This window comes from Vanacampus margaritifer, chromosome 11 (assembly GCF_051991255.1).
Source record: "Vanacampus margaritifer isolate UIUO_Vmar chromosome 11, RoL_Vmar_1.0, whole genome shotgun sequence".
Classification (NCBI taxonomy): domain Eukaryota; kingdom Metazoa; phylum Chordata; class Actinopteri; order Syngnathiformes; family Syngnathidae; genus Vanacampus; species Vanacampus margaritifer.
The window spans coordinates 2,952,501-2,972,617 of NC_135442.1; the positions used below are offsets into that span (position 1 = coordinate 2,952,501).

The 20,117-nt window shown below is 38.2% G+C and overlaps 1 protein-coding gene across 1 annotated transcript in view; it reads right to left on the bottom strand.

The window, feature by feature from the left end:
- LOC144060504 (receptor activity-modifying protein 1-like) overlaps positions 1-14,459 on the bottom strand; it is a 30,658-nt gene extending 16,199 nt beyond the window's left edge. Inside the window, exons 1-2 of the mRNA XM_077580120.1 lie at positions 14,382-14,459; positions 14,081-14,235 (exon numbers count right to left, since the gene is read on the bottom strand). Of these exons, the coding sequence (XP_077436246.1) occupies positions 14,081-14,138 (58 nt within the window). The 5' untranslated portion in view covers positions 14,139-14,235; positions 14,382-14,459. The remainder of the gene's footprint in view (positions 1-14,080; positions 14,236-14,381) is intronic.
- Positions 14,460-20,117: the final 5,658 nt, after the last annotated feature.

The following is a 20,117-nucleotide window of genomic DNA, read 5'->3' on the forward strand; positions in this document are numbered from 1 at the left end:
AACTCTTCAAATAAAATGGGTTTTTTTTGTGCTCTTCATGAAAGAGATGTCAAGATGAAAAAAAAAACATATAAATACATCTAAATCGGGAATGACTATAGTAATTGGTGTCAAGGAAGTTTGTCAAAGTGAAGCTAAGTAAGATAGTAAACTGTTAAATATGAAAGAGTGGTTCGAGAACATTGTGTGTAGTGAATTAATAATATAAGGTAAACGTTATATTGTTTGCATTTAAAATGTGTAAATATAGGATGTAACATTTGATAGTAATATTCAATTGCGTCACCGCTTTGTTTATTCAGGACTCCATATTTATTCAGGCAATATGGAGTCAAACAGTCTTTTGGCTCCTCCTCCTTCTTCTCCAATGATATTTCATTTGTGTGTGTGTCATTTCTGAATCGTTGTACCCTTGATTTAATTTTGACTCAAGTGAACAAAAGCCAAGACGAGCGTATGGAGTTTCTTTTCTTTTTTTCGTAGAGCTCAGTATTGTTCATTCGATTTGACATCATCATTGCTCTCCTTTTTTAAAAAATAAATAAATTTAAAAAAAAAATGTTTTTTTTCGTAAATATATATATACATATACACACACACATATATATATATATATATATATATATATATATATATATATATATATATATATATTTTTTTTTTTTTTTTGTGTATGTGGGTGAGCATGTGCATGTGCGTGCGTGTATTCATCAGTTCACCTCAAGCCCATTAAAAAAAATCCCATACGAATAATATAATATAATAATAAATTGCCAGATGCAGAAACATCAATGTAAGTTATCACGATGTAGTGGCTCTCGCTAACAGACAGAATTAAGTAACCAGAATTAGGTTAAAAAATTCTATATACGTAGACCATGTTTCTATAAATTTGGATATTTGGTTTTTATTTGAGGCAGATATTTTTTCCATTAAAATGTGATTTATGAGGAGGTTAGACCATTGGTCGATATTCAGAGTTTGTTTATTTTTCCAGTTAACAAGAATTGTTTTTTTAGCGATAGTAAGGGCTACAAGTGTAGATTGAAATTGTTTATGTGGTAAGTCAGGTGTTGTTAGGTCACCTAGCAAACACAAGTTTAGAGATGAAGGTATCCTACAGTCCAAAATAGCGGAAAGTTTTTCTAAGACTTTAGTCCAGAAATACATAACCGGAGTACATAACCATAAAGCATGAACATAAGTGTCTGTAGTGTTTTGTAAGCATTGGAGACAAATGTCGGAGTCTGAGAGTCCCATTTTCTTCATCATATATTGAGTAATGTATGTTCTGTGAATAATTTTATATTGGATAAGTTGTAAATTTGGGTGTTTTGCCATTTTAAATGCGTTTTCACAAACTTGAATCCAAAAGTCAGGTTCCGGTGCTATAGACAAGTCTGTCTCCCATTTCGAGATGGGTAAAGACATTTTATCAGTATATGAAAGTAACTTATATATTTTTGAAAGTTTTTTTGTTGTTGTCGGAGAAAGCTTGTTAATATCTTTAGCTAAAACAGGTGGTTGGAGCGTACCCCGAAGTGTTGGAATTTTTTTCTTTATCATATTTTTAACTTGTAGATAATGTAAAAAATTTCCGTTTTTTATATTGTATTTTTGGAGCAAGGATGTATATGATATAAACATATTATCTGAGAAGAGATGGTGGAGATGTGTAATTTCTTTCTGCTCCCACACAGCTAAAGGAAATGGTTGGTTGTTAAGTTGAAAGTCGGGGTTATGCCATAGGGGAGAAAGTCCACAGGGCTCCACTTGGGCTTTTGTCAATTCTAGTGCCTTCCACCAGGCAGTCACGGTGGCGGAAATCATTGGGTTTTTAAAACAATTATGTCGCTTAATCGATGTTGTAATAAAGAGTAAATCTCGAAGTCTGAGGTTATTACAATCCTTCTGTTCTGGAGTTTCTTTTCATGGACGAAGCCGCGGACACCGACGAGGAAATGAGTTTGGAGTGTCAAGCTAATGCTTTACTAATTACGAACCGAGCAATCGTTTGGAAGAATTTTTTAATTGAAAAAGGTCCAAATCCTCTGATTTCAGCATATCAACAGTAATTGTTGACTGATTTCTGTAGTCCTTGATGAAAGAAGACTGTTTGTGTTTAATCAAAATAAGGCAATTGCAAACATCTGTTTTTACTTTGGAAAACAATGACCGAACCGGTAACATAGTACAACGTCAAGTCCAATTTTTTTCAATAGCTATACAAATCCAAAGTACAAAATAAGCACCAATCACTGGTTAATAAACAATAATCAGGGGAAAAAACGTTTTTGTAGTACACTTGAATGCAAAGGCAATGGATTTCAAAAATATTAAAAACCTTGGATTAGTGTCGGTGGCCCACCAGATGGCGCAGGTGATAATGTGCCACGCTGTAAATATATGTGCCATAATATTTAATGTCTCAACTCAGACATCAATTGAAATATTGCAAAGAACAAAGCGTAGCAACGAAAGCTCAGTGCGACGGCGGCGTGGCTTGTGTTGGTTCGGCGCTATCTGCCGAGTCCAAAGTGCCATTTGTGGTTCCTCCTAACGAGCTATTTTAATGGGCGGCAGTTAAGCGGCTAATTAGCTGCCGTTATCTGGCCTCGCAAAAAACGGCTGCTGGCAGATTGTTTGCCAGGCGGCCGCGCGGCGTGTGTTGCACTCACTGCGTCAGATAAGAAGGAGACGCGGGTACAAAAAGACTTTGTGGCGTCGTGTTTGGATTGTGCGCCCCGTGCGTGCGTGTCGTCCGCGTTGCCGACAATAGAAGCAGGCGTTATCGCGACGTGCGACGTTTGCTTTGCTGTGATTTCAGAGTGACGGAAACTTTTGCCGACTGCTTGTCTGCTTTCATCTTAAAGGACGTGAGACGACATTTGGTGTTGTTAGCAAACAATAGCAGATGCTTTTTCATTTCTTTTCTTTTCTTTTCTTTTCTGACATGTAATGACAACATACACATGTTTTTATAATAACCAGAGTTGCCACAGTTACCTTGAAAAAGTAACTATTATAGTATTAAATACTTAACGGTAAAAGTAACTTATTGCTTGAATTTAAAAGTAACTAAGTTACAATACAAATTTCTTTATCGTTTACATTCAACAGAGACCAATTCCAATATTCCAATATTTAATTGGAAGTGCATTTTCAACAGCGATGTTTAAGAATAAAGTATGATTTTTTTGATTAAAAATAAAATAAAGGCAATTTTTTTAAACACAATTATTTTTATTAAAAGAAAATAGTCTTCATTTATTCCAGTGAAAATAAATGACCTACTGTTTTTATTTTATTTATTATGATTATTTATATACATTATGTATTATTCATTCATGTATTTATTTTGAAAATATGAAATAGAAATAGTAATAATAACTTCACTATTTTTTCAGGCAGCCTGGTATAGCCTGTCCTCTTTAACTGTTTTTATTAATTCTAAATAAAATAAAGTCAATTTTTTAAAACATAATTATTATTTTTTAATTTAAAAAAAGAGTCTTCATTGATTCCAGTTAAAATAAATGGCCTACTGTTTTTATTTAGTTATTATTTATTATTGTTTATTTATTTTATGTATTATTTATTTATTTTATTTTTGAAATATTAAATAGTAATAGTAATAATAACTTCACAATTTTTATTAAGGGAGCCTGTTCTGGCCTGAACTGTTAATATTGTCATGGCAAACTTAACTTTTATAATATACATTGTTTATAAATATAATAATTAAATTTCTCTTATTAAGCTTGAATATGCCGCGATCCTTGTGTGTATGTGGTTTTTTTTGTGTTATCTTTTTTTGGTCAACATTAATTGCCATACCGTAACGGCTTGTGACATTACAAAGTAACTGTAGTCTGATTACTTTACTGAGAAGTTACGCATTAGAGTTGTTACTGTAGCAAATGGATATATTAACAACCAAGTCAATCTTTTGTTTGCATTTTCCTCAAAAAGTGTCTCAATTCTGCTACTCGACATCATAAACGCACTGCAGCGGGTTTTTCCAGAGCCGCTTTCAAGCAAGTTCCACAAAATCCCACAAACAAGACAAAAGTCATCATCTCTCGCTATCATTTAAGAAGAGTGCAAATCCGCATCCTGTTTACAAACTCGTCTTGTCCTAACGTTTCATATTTACGAGCTGTGTTGAAACACTTGAAATTTATGAATGAACCCTGGCATATTTGCGTGTCTATTTCTTCACTGGCAATTAATTATACGCCGTGACTGACTGAGGCCGCAAAAGCCATTTATGACCTAGTTGGGACTATTTTACGCCGAGAGCAAAAAAAAAAAAGCGGATAGCAAAACACACCGCAACTGTGATGATGCATGCATGAAGAAGTCAACGTTATGTGGGTTAAGATGATTTGACACAAACAAACAGCCTGTGACACGCAACGGAAGGCACTTGCCTCAAAGAATGTGTAGATTAAGATATTTTTTCTTTTTTTTTTTGGTGGGATTACATAATTCAAGTATTATGGCAATGGCTATAAATAACAGCGGAGTTGACTCGGCTAGTAGAAAAGGCAACAAACTGTCAAGAGGTTTCAGGCTGCGGCGATCGATGGAACCAATAATGTCCGACGTTACCACCAAGTCATCAAATATCGCATAAACGCGATAAAAACGCGATAAAAGATGAGATTTGGGTCAGGTGGACGACGTTCCGCAGATGATCTGCTGCCATAAGGACAAAGTGGAAGGACTTGCAACAGTTTGCTCTCAATGAATCCCTTTTCCACACCATTAAGAGTGCATTTGTCTTTAATTGTCAACATTAAAAAGTGGCGTTCATTTAAAGTTTCTTTAACGCCATTTATTGTTCTAACGTGCGATTGGGAAAGCCTATACTGGGGGAATTCTAGTCGCAAAATCGAGCAGTAATAAATGTAATGATGATGCAATATGTATGTGGACGCTGAGGGTCAAGTTGTATTTTTACATTTTAAAAATGAGCAAAATTTCACAATTGACTTCATGTTAAAGATTATGAAAAGAAAAATGCACTGAGCTCTCACCAACGTCTTACAAATGCAATTATGCCATCTAGTGGCAGAAAAATGACCTCAAAACAAATGCATCTTTTTATTTTGAACTCAATTTAATGAATTATTGTATCAATGACTAAAAGATGCAGCCATATTTCTTTTAGTTTAACATTTTTTCCCACTTTTATGTTAACAAGCGTATGAAAACTTCAACAAAAAAAAAGGGATAGAAAAGATATCAAATTTGCAATTAATCGTGTGTTAACTGAAGTCAATCGATTAATTAAGATAAAAAAAATTAATCGCCTGACACCCCTTGTTTTAATCATACCAAACGGGTATCCGTTTGTTGTGTTCTTAAGCAATCGACCGTGTTAATATAAAGAAGCGGATGATGTGATTTATGTGGAGGAATTCATTTCATCCCATTTACAGTGGTTGTTTTGGCCACAGAATGAAGAAGTCGTGGGATTAGAGAGATTGGATTTTCTGGATGGAAGTGAGTTAGCTGCGCCCAAAATGTCACCGCGCTGCCTCGCAGCTCCCAAAAGCGTAGCGCTCGTTATGTCAGCCCCCGTGGCGGAGGATTTACCAAGTGGACGATCGAGTACGTTAAGAGCTAATGCTGTGGCTGTTGTTTTTTTTACTTCCTGAAAACCGTCTTTTTCCACATCAGTAGTTTCACACTTTTAAAGGAGACATTATGGGAAACGGACCTTTTAATTGCTCCCATTCACATCGTTGGTCTCAGGAGTGCCTGCCTGCCCACAACGCAGGGATGACGCTAGCGTACTCCTAATTAGCGCTGGTTGCTAAGCGACCAAACAGGAAGTAGCCTGCTGCCTTTTTCCCCGATTGTTTGGATGCAAAGTTGGCCTGATAGTTTGTGTTTGGAAAATCCTGCCTGACTTTACTTTTGATAAGGAGGAGATGTGATACAAGTGAAGCATGTAAGGCTAAGCTAAGCTTTTGTTGTTAAAATGCTAAAATCACACATCCTGATACATTTAAAGTAGTGGAAGTCGACCTCCCTGCATCGCTGTGTCTTTGCGGCCCAGTGCTCTGGACAATCGGACTCCACATTAATTATTACTTCCTCCATTTACAATTGGATGTTAAGTGTGTCGTAATTCTTTATGACTTGTATATTTTGTCACAGACCTTTTGTTATAACACCTGCAAACTGATTCAAACGTTGAGAAAAACAAAATAAAACACATGTCTCTTCAGAAAATCCGCCTAATAAACTTTTCAAATGTCCCCACTGGATGGCCGGACATGGACAAATTTGTGATTTATTCTTATATCGGCTGCAACCGAGGAAAGAAAGTGTGTTATCGCACTTTCTTTAAAACTCTTTAAACACACAGTTGTATTTATAATTTGTTTCACGTCAGCGGGGACTTTTGAGTTTTAATTGGCAAATGTTTTCACTAAGTGAGGCCACAATATGTGTGTACACCGCCAAGTTGTTGGTTTTGTAATCGTATTAGCGAATGCGACTAAGACTGTTGTGGCAGTGACACGTGTAGTTGCCGGGTAAAAGTTTGGTTCAGTGGACACAGGACTTGGAATATTTACAGGACTTTGTTTTCTGATTTTCTAAAAAATGGGGAGAAAATGTCATTTTGGCCTATTTTTTTATATGACAACTTGTCTGTTAATGTCAACTTTCAAACTCCGTACTACTATATGCTAATATCTATCTATGCCAGCAGCATACAGTGAACAATTACACGTTCTTCCACTAGATGGCAGAAGGCACAATTAAACTGTGTAGCCACCCTTCCTCTAAGAAAAAAATAGCTTTACAGTGGAAGTCAACCTTAAACATGAGTTATGAAGCAAAATCCAGCCGTTTTTACCCATCTCAGGGGGCGGCCATTTTGCCACTTGCTGTCGACTGAAGATGACATCACAGCTGCTCAGGTCTCAGGTAACAACCAATCACAGCTCAGTTTCAGAAAACAGGTGAGCTGTGATTGGTCGTTGCCTGAGCAACATTGATGTCATCTTCAGTCGACAGCAAGTTGCAAAATGGCCGCCCCCTGATATGGATAAAAATGGCTGGATTTTGCTTCATAACTCATATTCCACTAACGCAATATTAACCATATTTAGACTAGTGAGGCTGCATAGAACATATTATGGTCAAGATTTTTTATTATTGTCAGGGTTTTGGGGGGGGGGGGGGGGGTTGACTTCCCCTTTAAGCGAAACTAAAAAGGTTCGAGGCCATTTCAGCCTAAATACTAGCGTCTCCAATCAACCTGTTTTTACATTGGAGTGCCTGGTGAAAGGCCTCATGAGCAAGGGAAAACACGCAAATGCCTCACAAGAGGATTCGAACCATGAGCTTCTCGACTGTGAGGCAAAAAGGCAAACAAGTTTGACAGTGCGTGGGAACAAGAACACACCTCAAAAAGGAGCGAGCGAGCGAGCGAGACAGCCAGCGTTGTTGTTTGCAAATGGCATTATGATTTTAAGATTAGGCCCACTAATAACATTGGCAAGCTTTCAATACTGGGAAGTGTCATTGAATTGAAAATCCTGCAAAGGAAACAGCAGACATAAAGGAAGGGGAACACGGCGCGAGCCAAATTAATCTCGGCTGAAAATGAGCACGACGTTACGCCTGCTGAATACAAGATGACGATCAAAATGTGTCCGGATAATGCTTAGCATACCGCTAAGATTTTCTCTCATGGCAATCAATCATCAAAGTTGTGGTATTGCGCTTCGCACCACTGCTCCCACCTTCAGCCATCACATTCCCCTCACGTGTTCCGATTACAATTTCTTATCTGTTTACACAGCAATTCCCGTGACTTTTTTCGAAAAAGGCTTTGACTTATACTTACTTTTACTTATAGTACTGGTACTTAAGCGTATTGCATTTACTTGGGGGAAAAAAAATCGTTTTTTGGGGGGAGCTTGAGTATATTTTTTTTAAATCTGTTTTTCAGAATATTTTTTTTCTGTTTTATAAAAAAAAAAAAATTCCCTGTTTTTCAGAATGTTTTTTTCTGGTTTTCTGAGTAATTTTCCCGTTTTTTTAATAATATTTTTTTCTGTTTTCAGGTTTTTTATTACATTTTTCTAAATACCTTACACTAAAACTTTCTTTTTTAAATTTTTATAATAATTATTATAATAAATACATAATATAAAATATATATATATTATATAATAAATAATTCAAAATTATACTTATAGTTTATAAGTAGTTGAGCCTACCTATAGTTTATATTTACTTTTACAGATTTTGACAATTAGTTGACTGGCAAAGCCTATTTCCATCAAGGCAAAGATAAACGTAGATTCTCCATTTGAACACCCTCTGAGAGTTAACCAAGATGAGTTTTCTCAAGTGCAAACATGTCTTTAAATTGCACAAGTTACACTCAAGAGGCAGATTCAAGTATTTTGTGTTCCTACAATAATGTTATATACTGCACATATGTCCTAATATAACCAAAGTCATGCGTAGAAAAAGAGCAATGAAGGCACTGGTGCCAGATTGATAATTGTGAAAACAATCAAGGTTTTCTGTTTGATGAAAATGTCATGTGCTTTTTTTTTCCATTCAGATTAAACAATCTCATACTGGCTTTGGATAATTAGTGTGATTCTTCGCATTGGTGTGCGCGTGCCGATGTTTGCCAGCACGCATCCAAGCATAGCCTATTTAGTCATGGCAATGTTTTGTTTGAGGGGACTTTCAGGAGCTGCGTGTTTGCTTAAAGGCTCCGCCTCATGCTGATCTCGCTGCACTGCAGTTCTGCACAGCTCCGGCGTTGCAATTAGCTCTTACATAACCACATATTTCTACTTTTTGCTTGAAATTTTGGACTGATATTTGGAGGGTATGGATGGGATCGCAGGAGGAATTGGAAAACTGTTTTAGAAACATAAAAAAACAATGAGGAAATATAACCTTCCAATATTTTTTTCCCTCTCACACTCATAGCAGATCTCTCGCCTACTTTCCTTCATTCCACATATTCAAAGTCAGCGTATTAATGTTGGCCTTTTACTCTGCAGTGTTGGTCAAGCATCGACCATCTGATGTGACCAGATGGTAATAAGTTCTTCAGTCCTCTTCAAAACATATGGGCACGAATGAAAAATTTAATAATTATTATAATTTTAGATTATATTATATTCTTTTTTTTTTTTTTTTTCTTTTTTTTCTTACAGGAGAGCTCAGTATTGTTCATTCGATTTGACATCATCATTGCTCTCCTTTTTTTTTTCTTTTTTTTTTAAAAATCCAACAAATCAATTAAAAAAAAATTAATAAATGTTTTTTTTTTTTTAATATATTATATTCTAATTATTATATCATAAAATACAATAATAATAATAATAATATAATAAAAAAATAAATTATATTATAAAATAAAATATTCTCCAGCAGTCTTAACTCCCAACATTCAAGCTAAGTAAAATATCAGCTAATGCTAACGCTAGCTGTAAGCCATCGCTAATTGTTGCGTCCAATAATACCCTTCCAGCCTTCGCAATATGGTGGGAAGACTCCAGCCATTGCTTGAGAGTGACTCAGCATCCTCACCCAGCCTAGCCGAGAAATTGAGTAACTAACACATCAGTGTTTGTTTATGAGCGGCAAAATGTGTTTTGTCACATATATGTGCCTGCCCAAGGGCGGCGATGACACTTTTTGGACGCCGACATACAATACAAAGCCGACTCTCATCTCCGCACAAATAGAATCCCACACATGCGCGATCACACGCTCCACTGAAGCGCCTCAACACGCCGCTCATTAGCCGCTCGGGCCCGATCACCCAAAACGCACGCACGCCACGTATACACAAATTGTCGCCATTCGCACGTAAGCAATCATAAAACTGATGAATGGCGGGAGAACAGGAGGCAACGTAGACGCAGCTCCGTGTGGATGATGGCTGACATTTTGGGGGGGGGGGGGAAGCGATCATTTATCTACAGCTCGTATTTTCGACCAGATCAAGGGGTGTGTAAGAAGATAATGAGAGGCATTAATAATCTGTACATTTTGATGGGAGGTTAAAATTGGACAGATTTGTAACGTGGCTCGGGCACGACTGGAGAGGAAAATGAAGCGCGGTTCAGGACTGCTGATCTGCCCGTCGCGGGTACGAGCGGTAAATTGTTCACATTTGCTGGCGGTTGGAGAGATGAAATTTATCGCACGCAGACAAAGCCCGGCGATGACTTCTGTCGAGATTTGGACGATGGAAAAAATGGATTCTTTGTCCTCCTGCCATGTGATGAAAGACTGAGCTTGACGTTTAAGAAGAATTGATGTTCCATAATTAAAAAAATGGAAATTGAATCAAACTGAACGCTTCAAATCGATTAGATTCATTTTAATGGGGAAAGATGATTTGAGAGAAGAGTGTTTTGAGTTACAAGGGTGATCAGAAAACAAATTCAATTTGTAAATCAAGGCACCACAATATTTCAATTAAAAGTAGAATTTCCACTTCCCCTTTAAATGTGAATTTATTTCAAACTTGGCACCCAAAGTAAGCACGATGTTTGCTTGTTTCCTCCTCCTCCGTCCTTGTCGCGCTATAAATACCGACATATTACTAGTCTGGTTAGATAAATGCTTGTAGGAGGCTTCTTCTTCTTCTTCTCTTTTTTTTTTGATGTTGCGGCATTGAATTTAGCACACTTTGATATGTCATGTTCTTTCAGTGAAGCCTCAAAAGAAGTCCTTCAAAGAAAAACTGTAACCTGGTGAACTAGTAGACGGAACGGACACAAACTGAGTCGCTCGTGATCCCTTTCATAAAACTTCCGACTCCCACAGCGACAAATCACTGCAATAAAACAACTTGAAGGGCAGTCGTGTTCACACTTTATGATTCTGTAGAAAACATTCACACACTTTGATAGAAAACTTGAGGTGTCATGTTGCGGGAGTGAAATTTCTTCTTTTGCCTTTATAGTTTTTTGCCTAGTTTGAAAGTCAGGTTTCAACTGAGTCACTATTTTTTACAGTTGTCAAAAAAATTGAGTTGGAAAATTCAGCTGTCAGAATGTGTGACCTCTTTAAAGGAGTCAGGTTTCAAAGCAAGGTTTCAAAGAAGGGCTTGGCTTCAATGCACAGTCACAATTTTTTACAGTTGAAAAAAAAATGAGTTGAAAAATTCAGCTGTCAGAATGTGTGACTTTGGGTTTTAAAGGATTTAGGGTTTCAAAGTAAGTTTTCAACGGAGGGGTTGGCTTCCATGCACGGTCACTATTTTTTACAGTTGTCAAAAAAATTTAGTTGAAAAATTCAGCTGTCAGAATGTGTGACCTCTTTAAAGGAGTCGGGTTTCAAAGTAAAGTTTCAAAGAAGGGCTTGGCTTCAATGCGCAGTCACAATTTTTTACAGTTGAAAAAAAAAATTAGTTGAAAAATTCAGCTGTCAGAATGTGTGACTTTGGGTTTTAAAGGATTTAGAGTTTCAAAGTAAGTTTTCAACAGAGGGGTTGGCTTCCATGCACGGTCACTATTTTTTACAGTTGTCAAAAAAATTGAGTTGGAAAATTCAGCTGTCAGAATGTGTGACCTCTTTAAAAGGAGTCAGGTTTCAAAGTAAGGTTTCAAAGAAGGGCTTGGCTTCAATGCACAGTCACAATTTTTTACAGTTGAAAAAAAAATGAGTTGAAAAATTCAGCTGTTAGAATGTGTGACTTTGGGTTTTACAGGAGTTAGGGTTTTAAAGTAAGGTTTCAAAGGAAGTTTTGGCCTCCATGCACGGTCACAATATTTAACAGTTGTTATTAAATTGTGTTGAACTTTTCAGCTGTCAAAATGTGTGACCTTGGGTTTTAAAGGAGTGTTTGGCTTCCATGCACGGATTTTTAACAGCTAAGTTGAAATATTCAGATGTCAGAACGTGTGACCTCGAATTTTAAAGGAGTCAGGGTTTAAGAGTAAGGTTTCAAAGGAGGGTTAGGGTTCCATGCAGCATCATGATTTTGAACAGTTCTCACAAAATTGAGTCGAAAAATTCAGCTGTCCAAATGTGTGACAGGGTTCGGTTTCCATGCACGGTCACTAATTTGAGTTCAATACATTCGTGTCTTGGAAAAAAAGTATTCTCTTTTTGTTATTCAACCCGTGTTCGTAAGGAGACTGATAAAGGTTTCAGCTATTGATACGTCGCCAAACATGCCCGCAAGGCCGAGAGAATAAAATCATTCTCTCGAAAGACAATGGAAGGAACGGAATGGGGGAAAGTATTTACTGGATTTGGTGAACTAAAATGGAAAATTGCACTCTATTTAAGGAACAAAGAAGACAAATGGAACCTGTTGCGACAAAGGGCAGACAGGAGCGGCAGCACCTTGTGTAATTGGCATTCTTGTTACCGAACAGCTCGTGTGGGCTGTCGTTCGTTGCGTGTGCGCCGCTCAAGAAAATGAGCTCCGGCAAAGTCTATTTACTGTGACCAGTGGAGATATATTACGGGGGAAATGTCAACCCAAACACAGGAGATGGTGCAACTCCATTCCTCAAGCAGTCAGAATGACGTGTCGAGTAAAGGTCAAAAAAGAAATATTTGTATGAACGGCGGGAAAATGGAGAATTTTCTGAAATGTGCTCTTTTTTGGAGATGATTTTGAACATTAATACTGTTGCCTGAAATCCTGTCCTAGGGTTAAGTCCACAGAGATGGGCTCCAGCATCCCCACGTATTGCAAAAGCTGCGGCTAGTGGACGGATGTTTTACATACACAACGAGCGCACGCCTTTCCACAAACACTCGAGGCTACTGGAAGCTGCGAGGTTTAATGATTGTGCCGCGGGGTTCATTTATCAAAGGCTGTATAAATATATAAGCATGCAACTTCTTAAAGAATAAACACGGAGGAGCACTCGTGTCTGCAGACAAGTAAACACTTTTTTTTTTTTTTGTAACTCTCTCTAAGCAATTTTGTGTCAACAATATTGTTGAGCCTTAAAGACTACAGACTATGATACATTTTAGGAGTATCGTACACCAGGCAATTAATAGGCTGAATTTGCTTGCATGTGCCGCCACTTTATTTATAAAAGTGGAACGCGAAGAGGGAGAAGCACTAAGTGGCGGAAGGATCTGGAGAAACTAAATGCTGCTATGCTGCTCCAAAAAAGGGAAGAAAGGGCAAATGAGACTTGAGTTACGAGTATGGAAGCCGACCAGGAAGTTGTTTGAGTTACACAACTCTCATAATGTGCAAGTTCATTGCAGTTAGGAGCAGAAGTGTCAACAAAATATTCCACAAGTGAAAAGACTGAGTTGATATTTTTGCAGTTGACCAAAAAATGACGGCATGTCGTAAAAGGAGTGTGAAACACTGAGTCATATGTTGTGCTATTTTTTTTTGCCACTAGGTGGCATTAGTGTTTCATGATGGACATTGGTGACAGGAACAGTACATTTTTCTTTTCAAATTCAGATCAATTTGCATTTGGAACATGAAGCAAATCGTGGACGACGGGCCATTTTGTTCATTGTAAATTACAACTCGTCAACAGTCCCATAAATATATATTTATGATCACATTTATTATTATAGTTATAGTGACTAATATGTACAACATGCTATGTAAGATAAAGTATGAACATGCAACAATTGCATTTCAATTTGTAAAGCCTCTCAACATTATATTCAATGCTTCTTAGTGCTATTTAAGGTTTTAATCGGAGCACATTCCATTCCATGACTTTTAATGACGGAAACCCTGACGCATCAAATATGTCATCATTACAAGATTGAGTGAATGTCAATGGCGTAAATGAAATATTTCAATGGCGGAAAGACTGATTAGGCCTATTTGCTGGAAACTGACACCTGAGCCAACAAATACTTTATACACAACAATTCATATGACACAATTTGAAATTCAAAGTGCATCGAAATTGCACAACATCGCAAACGATGTCATGATCAAACATACAGGCAATAGAAGTTGTGCACGTCTTTTCAAGTTGCTTCACTTGTTACAACTCCCTTATTTCGTGTAGTCACGAGTTACGACACAAATCGGACCAGTGACATTGTCGTGTTGTTGACTTACCCACGATAATCCACAGGAGCGTCTGTTTCTGCTGGGCTGCCCCGATCCGAGCCCCCATCCTTGCCCCCCCCACCTTCCCCTTGACGAACGTCCCCAAACACAAAAGTTATTTGGAAGCACGGCAGCCACTCAGTGGAGCTCGAACCAGAGTCCTGCTGGACGCCGACGAAGACGCATGGCGCGCCGATCCAACACAGTCACACACACACACACACGCACACAAAGTCTTCGTGAGGTGCCCCAGCACAGTCACGTGCAGCGGGGGGCGGGTGGGGGCGCGCGTGCGCGGGTCATTTGCTACCTTCCACCCCGGAGACGCTCCACGCGGTGCGCGCTGTCGGAAAGCTTTCGTTGCGCCATGAGACGAAGCAGCTTCGGCTTGTCCGGGTGTGAAAGTGTCCTTCCGTGCACACTGGATGGGCGGAGGTGACACTGCGTGGCGAGGGGGGTGGGGGGGGGGGGATCTAAACATAGCAATTACCGCACCGGGAGGCGGGTTGAGGCGCGGGTTGAGGCGCGATGAGGGGTGGTCGAGCTGAGGTGGGGAAAGGGGGGCGGTGCATTCTTTACGGTGGTTTTCCATTGGCTCATCGCAAACAACTTGTCAACTTCTACTAATATGTGGACAGTAATCGATATTCGACATCAAGTGTTCATTGCATTTTAATGAAATGTGCACTGAGGAGGGAAGAGACTAAATAGAAGAAAAGTGAAGTGGTGCCAAACTACTCAAAAGGTAATTTAATAACGTCGGCTTGTTGAAAACAGGTGCACGCATGGTTGATTGCAATTGCATTGTCGCTTACTGCCATCTAGTGGTCATTCAGAGCACTACATAGTTGGATTTACAATCAACATTGTTAATAAAAACAGGCATTTGGCTACTCTTTTGGATTTGTAAACACCCCACTTGAACACTTCCCATCTAATTAATCTGTTTATATTTCTTGAAAAACTAAATTTACACAGGTGAAACCTATTTTTGTGTGTATATTAAAGAACTGGAACGGTATAAATATGTTTCTCAACAGAAAAGAAACGCTCTCGGAATGATTACGTTTTCTTGCTTGAACGTACGGCGAAGTTTATTTAGCAGACTACAAGACTTCAGACATGTCTCTCAGACACGACATAATAGTGACAACTTTGCGAGTATAGCAGTAATGTCCTTATAATAAAGTCCCAGGTGAAACAAAAGAAAAAAAGAAACCTATGAAATAATGTTCCCTTTTCAATACTATATTAAATTGTTTTACTCTTGACCACGGGCATGTTTTTGATGACATATTCTTATTGCTGATGTTTGGCTGTTTTTCTAAAAAAAAAAAAAAAAGATTTGAAACAATTGTCAATTTGACATATTGTTCAATAGAGATTTGGAATAAATAAAGAAATATGTCCCTCCATTTTCTCTACCACCTCTTCGGGGTGAGCTGACTCCCGTTGGGCAAACAATCACTGGCGATGCAGCAAAGGCGGCGGCGTGTTAGAAGGAAGCAATCATGGAAGAAATCAGTTCCCCAAGTACTGTATCACGGATTCTATTCATTTTGATCTAAGTCATTACTGACCACAAACAAGATCTCAAACTGTAAACTGCCCTGATGATGACAGAAAGTCCATATTCCTTTTTTTTTTATTTTTATCTTGTGTCAGGCAGCAATAGCAACCTGCTGGTATTTTCAAACGTGCCAACGTGTCTGGGCGTCTCCCGGGCAACTGCGTGTAAACGTGCAGCAGGAGCTATGCAAAGAAGATTTGAAACAAGAGAGTTGAGAAAGGAAGGACAATTTTGTTTTTCTTATCGCATGACTTTGGAATTTGTATCACAGTAAGTTCAAAGTTTGTTTGAAATGGCAACTTAGCCGAAACAATGCAACTCAAAGCTAAGCCGAGCTAAGATGATGGCATCATTTTCTGAGCATCTCCTAAAAGTGTCGAGTGATTTGCGACTAAATTTAGGACCGCCCCTTTCCTCTGACTGGTAAACCAATTTGTTAGTTAACCAAGTTGACACGAGGAGATTTCACCTTCATTCTTTCATTTTTTTTCCTACACTTCACTGGAGCTGTGGAGCGCCCGAAGCTCAAATGCAACTCAAGTCATTGCTCACAAGTAGGCAAAAATAATAATAATAATAACTCATTCACTGCCATTGACGGCTATAAACGTCAAAAAATCCTTTTTACTATTTCTATTAGTTTAACTTTTTTTTCCCACTTTGGTTAACGAGAGTATGAAAACCTAGTTTTTTTTTTTAAATAATCTTTTTTTTTTTTTTAAGAAAAGATTATTAAAAATTAGGGGCGTCAGGCGATTATTTTTTTTTTAATTGTAATTAATCGCATGACTTCAATAGTTAACTCACGATTAATCACAAATTTTACATCTGTTCTAAATGTACAATAATTGCCTTCTAGGTTTTCATACTCTTGTTAACAAAAGTGACAAAAAAAAGTTAAACGAATAGAAATAGTTCAAATGCATTTTTGACGTCTATAGCCGTCAATGGCAGTGAATGAGTCTCCGCTATCTTGGCAACTTAAACAGCCCTTTGAAGGAAGACATCATCCTCGGGGAGGTTTACACGCACACACGCACGTGCTTGCAAAACAACAACAACAATTTGTCTGTCCGGCTCACAGCCAGACGTTCTGGGTTTGATTCTCAGTTTGTATGTGGAGTTTGAAAGTCAGCTGGTCTGGCTCCAGATCACCAGCGACCCTGAAAAGGATCAGCAGTAGAATATGGACGGAAGGATCTCTGTCACGCGCGCACAGCTTTTATAAAATAGTCTTAGCATTAGTTGAAATATGTGGGAAATTTTTTGAATTCAAACGGTAAAGCAACAGGCTTTGGAGAAATAAAGACTAACAAACGCTTTGTTGCTCACAGTCAAAAAATAAGCTGATTATGATTATGCAGCCACCAACGGTTTTTGTAACTGTAAAGGATCTTACGCACAAGAAGGGGGTATTATTTATTTATTAAAGGTTGAATTTATGGTCTTCAATGATCCTTGAAATCTTTCTTGAGCATGAGCCGACCTAACAAGCGAAGAACCATCTTTTTTTTTTTATCATATTGACCATTCGGAACCGGATTTGAGATCACTTGCTGTACATGATAAGATGTTGCAACAGTCAAATTGCATGAAAAGGAAGGGGAGCAGTTGAAACAATCATGGCAGCGTACGCATTTGAATGTGTTTTTTAAGCACTAAATTACAGGGATGTGATTTGACCAAAGTGAAATTATCTGAAAATTTAGCCGGGGGTCTGGGGGCCGCTGGCACCCAGCTAGGTCCAGGGCAGTGCCCTGGTGGGGGGACAAGGGGGGTATATTGAACTATCCCATATAAAATGGCAGTTTTAGTCAACTCAAAATCAGTCACATTGAAAAACATTGGACTGCCTTTGCTTTTAAAAACTATCACTGAGAATATCATCATATCTAACTAATGTGATTACTAAGTTAACACATAAATAATGTTGAAGAGTTCAAATTTCATGAACAAATAATTGTATCATGACCAAATGAAAAGTAACTCATATTAGAGCATACCACAAATGTCTTTGTTATAGCAGAAGATGTTATCTGTCGGAGTCATGTGCATACACAATGAACTACAAAAAAACAAAAAACGAATTTTTTATTTTTGGGGGGAGATAAAAAAAAGCGGAATTCCGCGAATTAGCGGAAAAATCACATCCCTGTAAATTAAGAATAAAACAATGTTGTTGTTTTTTTTAAACGTTTAAAGACCCCTTGTGCAGCGCGTTCCACAAAATGTGTCTGAAATGAAGTTACAATGTGGTGTATTGTGGCATTGCGCAATACGGTTTTGACTTCCTCCAGGTTACTAATTCATCGCGTGGTTATTTTTTTAAACCGGATGCTAGAAAAAAAAAATGAGATCGATTCACACTCATCCAAAAACAATAGTTGAATCCAAAAGTCGGCGCTGCAAACGTGAATTAATAATGAGCACCTCTCCAACTGTCAGTCGAAAATGAGCTTCATTATATTTGTAAAAGTCACATTTTTTACAAAGCTCTTGCAAAAAAGATTTCATTGGCAGTTGAAGCGAATGAATTTTTCAGTGAATCCACGCGCAGCTCTGAATATTCGACTCAGTTCCTTCCTCTCGCTAACATAACATTCCAAGCTCATTTATAATCCTGTTTTTCAGCGCCAAAAGCCCTGCAGTTTTTACCCCCAAAGCCTCCCTTCATGTGTGACTTACGACTAAGAAAAGATTGTTTGTGTGCGTGCGCGCCAGGCAAGAACACTCTTGACGTGTTTTCATTGAAGAGTGCGAGTCAAGAGGATGAATGAAATGAACGGCCGAATGAATGAAGTTGGATACGAGAGTTACTGAGTCAGGTCTAAGAAGACGCCATTTTGGTTGTTGTTTTATTACGTCTCTTTGGAGCTTGTGTCAACAACGCCGAGTTGAAGGAGGGTGCGCATGCGGACGACTTCAAGGTTTGAAAATGCTTGACCTGCTGACTCTCACTCAGTCTCAGTGAGCACAACGGGTCCGAGAGTTGCCTGCAAACTTTTTCTTGTCATCTATTATTTCTACGGCAGATGCCGACCGTGACAGAACTGCGTCTGGATGAGCACGATTGTGGCCGGGATTTAAATTCGGACCCTGGAAATTTGGACCTCCAGTTTGACCTGGAAAGCTTCACAGAACCGTCAGTTCCAAGTTCTCCGACTCGGTTATTAACTCTTTGACTGCCAGACGTTTTCAGAAAAGGGATGCCGTGGGTGCCAGCCGATTTTAAGCATTTTGACCGATCTTTCTAGGTCCACAGAAAATTTTGTGTTTGGACTATGGAAACACACATACTACCAAATGAAAGATTGGACTCTCATCTTTCATCAGAAAAAAAAGTTTGTTTCTACCTTATTCCGTTTTTCAGTAATCAACAATAGAAAATGGTTAGTTTCACCTCTGTTTTGAAACAAACGTCTTTTAACGTCTTTGGCACTCCATAGGATTTTACTAAACGTTATTTAACGTTTTTGGCAGTCAAAGAGTTAACAAGTCAGCGCCATCAATTTCTAGCCTTTGGCCACAAGGAGGTAAGTCACGTCATGTAACCAGAAATTGTGTTTATAGATGCTAACTTTCGTGTTTAGAACGGACCGATTTATTCAGAGCTAATGTAAAAGAAATATAACTCAATGTGTATGTCGAATAAGCCGAATTTCTGATTTTAATGATAAAATAATAAGTCATTATCATGTTTGAATTTGGTGATGGGTTATTTGATGATTCCAGGAACTAGTGGGATCTTCAGTTTTTCCAATGATTATTACAACTCTGGGTTACTTAGTGAGCTACAAATATCAAACTTGAGAGTATAATTGTTTGGCTGGGTTAAAAAATGTATTCCAGTGGAGACCATTTTGATGATGTCGTCACTGTTATCTACATCGATTCCACTTGACACTTTTATAGCCTTCAGTTCATCATCTGTCTGCGATTGAGCTTTTTACAGAGGGTCCTTCGGTTGATAAAAGAGTTTCGAACCTGCGCTAACGTAGTATTAGTCGCAAACCTGAAATTCGTTTAACTGAGCCCCCGTGTATTTCAGTTACTTTTTTTTTTTTTTTTTCTAGAGAGCTCAGTATTGTTCATTCAGTAATTTTACCGATTTGACATGTCATCATCATTGCTCTTTTTTTTTTTGTATGTGGGTGAGTAAGTGTATGTGCGTGTGTCCGTGCGTGCGAGTGTGTGTGTATTCATTAGTTCACCTAAAACCTATTAAAAAATCCCATACCGTTCACCGTCAGGAGACCCGAGGAAGGACCAAAGAAAAGAAAGGAAAGTGAAATCCAGTATTTCAGTTACTTTGATGGAGCATGTTATTATTGAGTTATTTTCTCTCTCTATTTATGCCGTTTGGATCATCTTCTTCAAGAGTGAGTGAAAGGGAGTGGGTGGGAGGGACTGACCAAGGTGGGACAGGGTGGGATGGACTAATGTGTGTGTGTGTGGGTGGGTGGGGTCCTCGGCGTT